The 11,069-nt window shown below is 37.7% G+C and overlaps 1 protein-coding gene across 5 annotated transcripts in view; it reads left to right on the forward strand.

The window, feature by feature from the left end:
- LOC132702168 (synaptic vesicle glycoprotein 2B-like) overlaps positions 1-10,091 on the forward strand; it is a 33,731-nt gene extending 23,640 nt beyond the window's left edge. For 4 of the 5 annotated variants that reach the window (XM_060670640.1, XM_060670643.1, XM_060670641.1 and 1 more), the window contains 9 exons: positions 1,568-1,624; positions 5,305-5,466; positions 7,217-7,379; positions 8,393-8,514; positions 8,568-9,012; positions 9,079-9,344; positions 9,397-9,556; positions 9,666-9,793; positions 9,846-10,091. In XM_060670640.1, the coding sequence (XP_060526623.1) occupies positions 1,568-1,624; positions 5,305-5,466; positions 7,217-7,379; positions 8,393-8,514; positions 8,568-9,012; positions 9,079-9,344; positions 9,397-9,556; positions 9,666-9,793; positions 9,846-9,901 (1,559 nt within the window). In that variant the 3' untranslated portion in view covers positions 9,902-10,091. Of the gene's footprint in view, positions 1-1,026; positions 1,419-1,567; positions 1,625-5,304; positions 5,467-7,216; positions 7,380-8,392; positions 8,515-8,567; positions 9,013-9,078; positions 9,345-9,396; positions 9,557-9,665; positions 9,794-9,845 lie in introns of those variants that run through there. The other variant, XM_060670642.1, reaches the window with a different exon arrangement.
- The last annotated feature ends 978 nt before the right edge of the window (positions 10,092-11,069 follow it).

Consider the following 11,069-nt stretch of genomic DNA (forward strand, 5'->3'; position numbering starts at 1 on the left):
TCCATTCCGCTGTACCATCATCTATGTCCCATTCCTCTTGCCAGCACAACATCACCGCGTTTTGTGCTTCCGTTTTAGCGTCTGGTCCATCTTTCTCTATACGGGCTCTGCACTTAACTAGGAGATTAATAGGTGGGATCCTAGCTATCACCATAAGTGCCTTATTGGAAGTTGTTCTGTATGCTTCGGAGACTCTTATGGCTACCCTCCTTTGAACACTACTCAGAATCCTTTTATAGACTTTCTTCTCAACTACTTGCTCCCATATTGAGGCGCCATATAGTAGTATTGAAGTCACTACTGAGCATAATATCCTCCTGGTGCTTTCACGAGGCCCATTCACTTTTGATAGAAGGCGACTGATGTTGTTCAAGGCCTTGTTGGCCTTTTCTGTTACGGCTCTGATGTGGGCCCCCATGGACATGTTTCTATCTAGTTTTATACCTAAATATCTGACTACTTCCTGACTCTGAACTGTTGTGTTTTCCACTGTGACTGAAATGTTTTTAACTTTCCTTCCAGCAACAAGTAGGACTGCCTCCGTTTTTTGGGGGGCTAATTTCAGGTTTTTAGATTTCATCCATTCCGTGACATTGTAAAGGGCATGGTTGGCTACTGTTTCCATCTTCTCGGCTTCTTTTACTTCTGCTAGGATAGCCAGATCGTCAGCATATCCGACAAGGGTAATACCATTTGGAACAGGAATTCGGAATACACCGTTGTAATACACATTCCATAGGGTTGGACCTATTACTGATCCCTGCGGGACCCCGCATGTGACGTCCATTTGCGCTGCCTATGCTTAAACGCCTATCTTCGAAGTAGCTTGCTATGATGTTATACAGATAAGGGGCTATGTTACGATTTCGAAGCTCTTCCAATATACCACACCATGGTGATTATTATTATTATTATTATTATTATTATTATTATTATTATTATTAATATTATTATCATCATTATTATTATTATTATTATTATTATTATTATTATTATTATTATTATTATTACTATTATTATCATCATTATTATTATTATTATTATTATTATTATTATTATTAGTATTATATACGTAAAAATAGAAAGCATTTACCATCTCGAAAAACCACCGAATTCAAATCTTCACGTCGATATTTGAACAACTCGAGCTACGAAGAATTTCTTTTGCATTCATTGCGGATCACCGTGTATAAATTTTGTTATGCCAGTAGGGCACCAGTTGGTTGGAAGCGTTTCAGGCACGGGGACGCCTTGAGGAGTCGAGAAACCTCGCCGAAGGTGACTCGTCTATATCAAAATTCCGCGTCGACCAGCGAAAAGAGTTATTTGTGTGTCGATGTTCAATCGCGTAGATGGTGATTGCGATCGGGAATATCGTATTTAATTGTGCTGTTGGTGCGGACGGATACTAACCATGGGTCAGTGTTTTTGTTTTTAGTTTTTTGATTCCTTTAACGAAATATTTTAAATTTTTTGCGCAAACATCGCGCGAGATGGCCGTCGCTAGTGTGCGAGATGAGATCGCCGCGGGTCAGTGACGTTTCCACGTTTGTTTTTTCCGTTTCAGGGCTCGACTTCATCGAAGGACAGGGCGAAGACTTCGAGAGGGCACTGGAAAGTACGGGTGAGTCTTTTTTTCGGCGAGTCGCGCCGACCCGCTCTTGACCCAAAAAGCCCGAAGTCGGTGATAAATAAATAATAAACGCGGCCTTCCACCGGCTGCGGTACCGAACCTGAATGATAAACGGAACCTTGGCTGAAAAATATGTTAAAAAAATCGCCCGGTCGCATTCGAAAACGGACCAAAAGTCTTGATAAATTAATAGGCTAGTTTTAAAAGCTTTAAACCGTTTGGAACAAAACATTTCAGCGCTTAAAAAGATTGAATTGCCGCAAAATCGTAATTATCATGTTTTTATTTTGCATGCATTTTCTTTGCAAATTCCTTAGACTACCATAAAACCATAATTACAACTACCATTAGGTTCGCCTTACTTAGACTACCAAAATACCATGGTCATCCTCTATGACGCTCTAGAATACCAGTTTTTTGGAGCATCTTATAGGTAACCTTTTTTCATTTTGTAAAATTGCTTAAAATGACTTTTAATTAACACAATTTTGCTTTTTAATGGTCATTTCTTACTATTTTCCTTGACTACCATAAAACCATAATTATCCTTTAGTTTACGCCCTAAATTACCACCTTTTTTGGAGTATCTTAAAGGTAACCTTTTTTATTTTGTAATATTGTTTAAAATGACATTAAAATAATACTAATATCACTTCTTGAAATCTTTGTTGATTGCGGAAGACGTACAATTCGCCTTACTAAGATTACCCAAAAGTCATAATTATACTCTATGACGCTCTAGATTACCAGTTTTTTATAGCATGTTATAGGTAACCTTTTTTTCACTTCATAAAACTGCTTGAAATGACTTTTAAATAACACAATTTTTCTTTTATTGATGTTTGTACATTTTCCTACCGGGAAACCATAATCATCCTTTACTTTAGGCCTTTTTGGAGGTAACCTTTTTGTTTTATAATATTGTTTAAAATGACATTAAAATAATACCTATATTACTTCTTGAAATCTTTGCTGATGGCAGAAGACGTACAATTCGCCTTTTTCATTTTGTAAAATTGCTTAAAATGACTTTTAATTAACAGAATTTTGCTTTTCAATGTTCATTTCTTACTATTTTCCTTGACTACCATAAAACCATAATTATCCTTTAGTTTACGCCCCAAATTACCACCTTTTTTGGAGTATCTTAAAGGTAACCTTTTTTATTTTGTAATATTGTTTAAAATGACATTAAAATAATACTAATATCACTTCTTGAAATTTTGTTGATTGCGGAAGACGTACAATTCGCCTTACTAAGATTACCCAAAAGTCATAATTATACTCTATGACACTCTAGATAACCAGTTTTTTGGAGCATGTTATAGGTAACCTTTTTTTCACTTCATAAAACTGCTTGAAATGACTTTTAAATAACACAGTTTTTCTTTTATTGATGTTTGTACATTTTCCTACCGGGAAACCATAATCATCCTTTACTTTAGGCCTTTTTGGAGGTAACCTTTTTGTTTTATAATATTGTTTAAAATAACATTAAAATAATACGTATATTACTTCTTGAAATCTTTGCTGATAGCAGAAGACGTACAATTCGCCTAATTTCGACAACCCAAAAACCATAATTATCCTCTATGACTACAATTACCAGTTTTTGGAGCATCTTTTAGGTAACCTTTTTCCATTTTACAAAATTGCTTAAAATGACTTTTCATTAACACAATTTTGCTTTTTGATGTTTGTTTTTTACTATATTCCTAGACTACCATAAAACCATAATTACCATTTAGTTTACGCCATAAATAACCACCTTTTTTGGAGTATCTTAAAGGTAACCTTTTTTATTTTGTAATATTGTTTAAAATGACATTAAAATAATACTAATATCACTTCTTGAAATCTTTGTTGATTGCGGAAGACGTACAATTCGCCTTACTAAGATTACCCAAAAGTCATAATTATACTCTATGGCGCTCTAGATTACCAGTTTTTTGGAGCATGTTATAGGTAACCTTTTTTTCACTTCATAAAACTGCTAAAAATGACTTTTAAATAACACAATTTTTCTTATATTGATGTTTGTACATTTTCCTACCGGGAAACCATAATCATCCTTTACTTTAGGCCTTTTTGGAGGTAAGCTTTTTGTTTTATAATATTGTTTAAAATTACATTAAAATAATACCTATATTACTTCTTGAAATCTTTGCTGATAGCAGAAGACGTACAATTCGCCTAATTTCGACTACCGAAAAACCATAATTTTCCTCTATGACTACAATTACCAGTTTTTGGAGCATCTTTTAGGTAACCTTTTTTCATGTTGTAAAATTGCTTAAAATGACTTTTAATTAACAGAATTTTGCTTTTCAATGTTCATTTCTTACTATTTTCCTTGACTACCATAAAACCATAATTATCCTTTAGTTTACGCCCTAAATTACCACCTTTTTTGGAGTATCTTAAAGGTAACCTTTTTTATTTTGTAATATTGTTTAAAATGATATTAAAATAATACTAATATCACTTCTTGAAATCTTTGTTGATTGCGGAAGACGTACAATTCGCCTTACTAAGATTACCCAAAAGTCATAATTATACTCTATGACGCTCTAGATTACCAGTTTTTTGGAGCATGTTATAGGTAACCTTTTTTTCACTTCATAAAACTGCTTGAAATGACTTTTAAATAACACAATTTTGCTTTTATTGATGTTTGTACATTTTCCTACCGGGAAACCATAACCATCCTTTACTTTAGGCCTTTTTGGAGGTAATAATACCTATATTACTTCTTGAAATCTTTGCTGATAGCAGAAGACGTACAATTCGCCTAATTTCGACTACCCAAAAACCATAATTATCCTCTATGACTACAATTACCAGTTTTTGGAGGATCTTTTAGGTAACCTTTTTCCATTTTACAAAATTACCTAAAATGACTTTTCATTAACACAATTTTGCTTTGTGATGTTTGTTTTTTACTATATTCCTAGACTACCATAAAACCATAATTACCATTTAGTTTACGTCATAAATTACCACATTTTTTGGAGTATCTTAAAGATAAACTTTTTCTTTTGTAATATTGTTTAAAACGACGTTAAAACAACACAATATTGCTTTTTGTAATATTTATTGATAGCTGACAACGTACATTCGCGTTGCAATCCCCTCAGACTATCCTAAGACCACAATTATCCTCCAGTTTAGGTCTATGTCTATGCCAGCTTTTTGTAGTATGTTATTTTTCTTTTCTGGCAATCTTGTTTTGAAATTAGTTTTAAATAAAGCAATGTTGCTTATTGGAGAGTTTTTTTTTTTACTCTATAGATAACTGAAAACTATCACTTTACACTACCGTAAAACTGTTGGTTGTTTTTTACTTTATTCATAGCCAAAAACTTTTACCATGCAGTAAATGGTAAATGGAAAAATAAGTGACACAGCACATGGAAACATGGATAAGTCTTCTCTTTAGTGAGTCCCAAGGTCTGACTTTTCATCACTCACTAGAAATTAAAATTAAATAATAATTATTACAATAAATAGGGGGCTGTCTATGTGTGAGGTTACTCCGCGGCATCTGTGTTCCCATGGGAACTATTTTTATGGTATGCTGCTTGAGTTTTGTATCAACTCCAACTCCAAACTCCTGCATGTGGGGCTATATGGGAAAAAGCGGCCGAACAATGAAATGGCGACCTTTGCAGGTTTCGGAAGGTTCCATTTTGCTCTGCTGGCAGTATGCGGCCTGATCTACTTGAATACTGCCGTCGGCATCACCATTATCTCGTTCGTGCTACCGTCAGCCACCTGCGACTTTCAAATGTCTTCCGCGGACAAGGGCTGGCTAACTGCTGCCCCCATGTTGGGTAAGTACAAATCATAAACCATAAACAAATCGTTTAAAACACGTGTAGTTGCTTGTTTGAAATTTACAGTCACTCAAAAAAAATCTCAAAATTCATCAATATTCACTCGCTAACTTAACTCGTTTTGCCAAAACTTCCGATACGGTTTTAACTTTCGAAGTCCTCTATGCTATATGGAACTATTTTAAGACATTTTAATATATATATATTTTTAAATATTCTAACGATACGATAATTGATAGAATTTACCTAATTATTGCGATGTATGTTTGGTTGATTTTATTTTGCCAATTTTGCGCCGTCCCTTTCGTATTCCGTGATGAATCACAGACTGATGAAGTATTCGCCCGGCTTGAATACTAGATGCGCGGGGGCGTGTTTTGGAAAACTCTCCGTCGACCAATAAGAGCTCGAAACGTTCAACAATAAACATGTCCACTGACAGATCGTCAATTTAACAGTTTCATTTTCAATGTGCCACTTTTTTAACAGTGTTTTTCAAAATATGTTCAGATTTAATTAAATTGTAAGTGAAAAAATGAGCTAAGTGTGTAAAGATCGCTGTATGAGCGTAAAAACATGCCTGAAGTGCAATTTGCGCTTGATTTTCTGTACAAACGGAGTTTTTCGAAAAAATAAACTTCGCAACAAATTTAACTGGAGTTTGGGTCAAGTTCAAAGTTCATTTTCTGATGTTATGAAAAATAATTGCATTTTATTTAAGTTTTAGATTTGTAAATACTAACCAGTTGTATATATTCTGTCAACGCTATTATTGCAATTAGTCGCATTTTGTTTTTTTTTATTCATTTATTTATTCATGTTGATCTCAGTTATTAAATGAAACGTTAAATTTAATGTCAAACGAATAAGTTTTTCTGGTTAGAAAATTAGTTTGATCGGCCATTTACAATTCACGACTTGTACGTTTTACTGGTCATGCAAAGCGGAATACAAAACGTCAGTTTTCAGAAATCTACATGGATAATACGTCTTTTCCTATGTTTTTTAATCAGTTTGTTCAAAATTTGCGCTGGGGCGTGTAAAAAGTGCTATCAAATAAAGAAGATGTTTAAGACAGGGACTTCCAAAAATAGATAAAAGACATAAAAGACGCTCATATTTCTTTTGATGTTGTTTTTAATTTGTCAATTTTTTGAATTTTTGAAATTTGCCGAAATTGCCTCCGTCTTGTCAGATTAGTCTAGCAAAAAATTGCTTTACTCGTAAGTTCGACTTGTTTTTGGATTTCACTTAAATGCGATAGGAGGTTTTCTTATTTACTTGAGATAGAGACATGTACAAAAGAAGCAATATGTTGAGAAAAGATATGCATTGACTTAAACAAAACACCTAATAGTGTTGAACGGAATTCCCGCAGAACGTGACAAAGATTAAAAAGATGCATTAGACTTTTCGGTTCAAATAACGAGCTTCTGATGGCGCGTAGTTGTGGTTCAAAATTAGCGTTCCCAGAGGCAGCAGAACTCACGACAAAACAGACGCTCCAACCGAGAGACAAACCATCAAATTCCGCGATGAGTTATGCAAACAATATTTTCGCCGCCATCGTCGCGTGCTAATTGCACCTTTCTTTGTCGTCCGGTTTGCTTTGCCACTTATCGATTGGATTCGGATGAAACAGACACGCGTCTCAACGCGATTGTTGATTTTTCGTTGCTTTTTTAAAGAGTTTTTTATTAGCAACGTCCTTAAAAAACGACGTGATCTGGTTTAATCCTGATTTCAGGGATGGTTATCGGCTCGTATTTCTGGGGCTGCCTGGCTGACACCAAAGGCAGAAAAATCGTGCTCATCGGGGCCCTGCTCATGGACGGTGTCTGCGGGCTGCTGTCGAGCATGTCCCAGATCTACTGGCTCTTTATGTTCCTGCGGTTTCTCAACGGATTCGCGTAAGTCGCGTCAAACTAACGGAATTCGTAACCTATATCTGCACCATATCATATAAAGCAGCGGGAGCAGAAAATAAAAGTGCCTCCAGCAGATTGTCATCAAAATATTGTCTAGAGTTTCGAGTTTTTTTTCTTTTTATCAATATTTGCCTCGCTAGTAAGGCAGTGATTTACAACTGGTTTTCTTCGAGATGAGAGTAGCGTGTTTTTTACGCAGGTGGCACATTTGATATGTCTCGACATTTACTCCAATTTTGCTAAGGTGTGTTGTTTTAGATTATACATATATTAAATATAAAGATTTTAACTTTATTAAGAATTCGAAACAATTATGAAAACTTTAATAGCAACACATTTTTACATATCATTTCGTTTCCATTTTAACTTTCGTTAAAATTAACATTTTTGAATAAAAAATAGTAATTATTGAGCTCTAAATACAGTCCCGTCACTTAAGTGGCGAAAAACCTAATCGATCAATTTGGGTGGTTTTTTTAATAAACATTTACGATTTTGCATTTTGAATTCGAGTTTTTTTAATGCGTCTAATATTACCGATATTTTGCCCCATAAACAAAAAATTTTACAGTTGTCTCAAGAATCCATCACCAAAAATATTTGTTAACATTGCGCCAGGAGGAAAAAAGTTGCTTAGGAGGTCCTAAACATTTTACCATAACTCATTTTATTTTCAAACAACAACAAACAACAAAATTTTGTATTTATCCTATATACCGTTTCACTTGGAACCATTCTAAGCGCATTTAAAAGGGCTATCAAACATGCAAGAAGTGCAAAAATTAATAAAAAAAATTCATAAGTTGAACACATAAGCGACCACCCTGTATATATTTCCGAAAATTTTTTTAATCTCGCACTTTCCGAATCGTATAAAAATTAAGCTAAAAACGGAGATGTTTCTGTACAATGCCTTGTTCCATTTTGGCGCAATATTTTCACGATACTGGTGGATCCGCCGGGCTGCGCAATAACATTTCGAATTTCGTTGCTAGTATAACCGGGGCGATGGGCATTTGTTTCCCTTACCTCGGCGAATTCCAACCGGGCAAGTACCGCGAAACCATCCTCTGCTGGATGGAAATGTTCTGGACGCTGGGCGTCATCATCTTACCGGGTAAGAGTCGCCTCTCACACCCCCCGCGCACCCGTAGACTGTCGACGTTTCAGGAATCGCCTGGATCATAATCCCGATGGAATTCAAGTACGAGTCGGACGGCTTCAAGTTTTCCAGTTGGAACTTGTTCGTGGCCGCGTGCGCGGTGCCCAGCATCCTCATCGGCCTCTGGCTCTTCTTCTTCCCCGAGAGCCCCAAGTTCTTACTGGAGTGCGGCGAGGCCGACGCCGCCCTCGACGTGCTCCGGGACATGTACGCGACTAACTACGGCGACGACGGCGCCAACTACCCGGTGGCGAGCCTGCGCGAAAAAGTGAGGACCATGAGCGTGGTGTCGACGCAGTCGACGCGCAGCGTGAGGAGTTTGAGGATACGCAAACCGAAAGAACTGAAACTGCTACTGGCTGAGATTTGGGAACAGACGAAAGCGTTATGCCGACCTCCTCATCTGAGGTACACGGTGATCACGTGTGCAATACAGTTCGGGCTCACCACGAGGTAAACATTTTTTTTTGCGATGATGGCGGATGCGCCGGACCACGATTAATGAAACCTCGTGTGCAGCTATTATACGCTGATGATTTGGTTCCCCGAGCTGTTTTACCGCTTCGAGGAGTTCGAGAGGTGGCATCCGGGCGAGAAGGCGTCAGTTTGCGACGTTTCCTCGGTAGTAGTACCGGGAAACGTCACCGGCGGCGTGGAAGAGTACTGCGCGGACCAGATCGACGACTCGGTGTTCTTGCACACCCTCATCATAGGCCTCGCCTGCATCCCGACGAGCTTCTGGCTGCCTCTGTGCGTTCACAAGCTCGGCACCAAGTTTTTCCTCGGTGAGTACTGCCCCTGGATGCGGTCAGACGCTTTGACGGCTCCCTTTCTCAGTTTTCAGCTTGATCGTCGCGGGGGCGGTGACGCTCGGCTTGTACTTCGTCGATTCGGCTACTTCGAACCTGGTGCTGTCGTGTATATTCGAGGCCCTCACCAGTTTGGGCATCAGCACGGTTTACTGCGTGATGGTGGACCTATTCCCCACTAATCTCAGGTAAGAAGCGGCCCCCAATCTCATTTCCCCCATTTTCATTTCCTAAAGTACCCGCGAGGCGCCAAAACTCCGTTGGGAATCAAACTAAAATCGCTCGTGGTGTTTTCAGGGTGATGGCGGCCGCCCTTTCGCTGACGTTCGGCCGCGGTGGCGCCTTGATAGGGAACCTTCTGTTTGGGTTCCTCATCGACCTTAACTGCGTGGTGCCAATCGTTTTGTTTGCCACGATGTTGTTCGGTGAGTTGCGTTCCATGTACTTTCTAGGTTCGCTCATACGTTTCGATTTTAGGCAGCGGCTTGTTGTGTCTTATGCTGCCCAACACGTCGGGAGGCAGCCTAGATTAACGCCGCACCATTCCAATAACTCAGAGTCTCCGCATAAGGGCGGATCGCCCGGTATTTTTATAAAATACTTTTTAGAAATGCGTACTCCATTAAAAGAGGACTCGCGATATTTTAGATGTGATAATTATTTAACATTAATGTACATAGATTATAGTGCCTTTCGTAAACGAAGGGGAAATACATTTTTAAAGGACCATTTTCGTTTGTTTTTATTAACTGCACCTTTAGAACTAAGATCGTCATCTATCGGAGAATCATCGAATTATCTACCAACCGGTAGCTAAACAATTTCAACTCACTTTTGATTTGGTTTCTGTCCAAAAGCTGGCAGCACCTGCTAACCTCGTTGGACTTCATATCCCTATTTTAGAGAATCGCCTGTCCCGAATTTTTGTCTCGAAAATCAAATCGAACCCAAGGAGATTTGCAACAGTTAATTGGGTCTTACAAATATTTTGTTCGCATCTCCAAACGATGTTAACTTCTTCTGTTCTGCATAAGTTTCTGTCGTAAATCGAACCAAACGCAAGGAGATTAGGAACAGTTAATTTTGTCTATTCCAAATATTTTTGTTGCCAGTTCCAAACCAGGTGCAAAAAGATATAGAACAGCTAATGAATATGCTTGTTTCTCAAATGGAACAGAACGCAAGGAGATTTAGAACAGTTAATTTTGTTAGTTCGAAATATTATTGTTCGCAGTTCCAAACCAGGTGCAAAGATATATACAACAGTTAACATCGTCCGTTCTGAATATGTTTGTATTGCAAATCGAATCAAAGGCAAAGACATTTAAAGCAGTGATGTTGGTCTGTTCTGAATATCGTTATGCCGCAAGTCGAATCGAACGCAAAATGATTGGGAACAGTTAATTTCGTCTGCTCCAAATTTCTTTGTCACCGACCTTAAACCGAGTCCAAAAATTTAGAACCGTCAAAACTGTCTGTTCTAAATATATTTGCGTCCGAAGTTCAATATTTGCACAATGCTTTGGAAGCGTTAATTTTGTCTATTCAAATCTCTTGGGCCGGAAATCTAAACCACAGAGTGCAAAGATACTTGTAACTATTACGGTATCTCCATTTCGTGTTTCAAACATTTTGATACGCGCGACCTGTATTTCTTGGCTCCAGTGCAATGTGGTTTGGTACAACGCAGTTTTAGGGGTC

Source organism: Cylas formicarius, unplaced genomic scaffold (assembly GCF_029955315.1).
Source record: "Cylas formicarius isolate icCylForm1 unplaced genomic scaffold, icCylForm1.1 PGA_scaffold_5__7_contigs__length_24384050, whole genome shotgun sequence".
Lineage (NCBI taxonomy): Eukaryota > Metazoa > Arthropoda > Insecta > Coleoptera > Brentidae > Cylas > Cylas formicarius.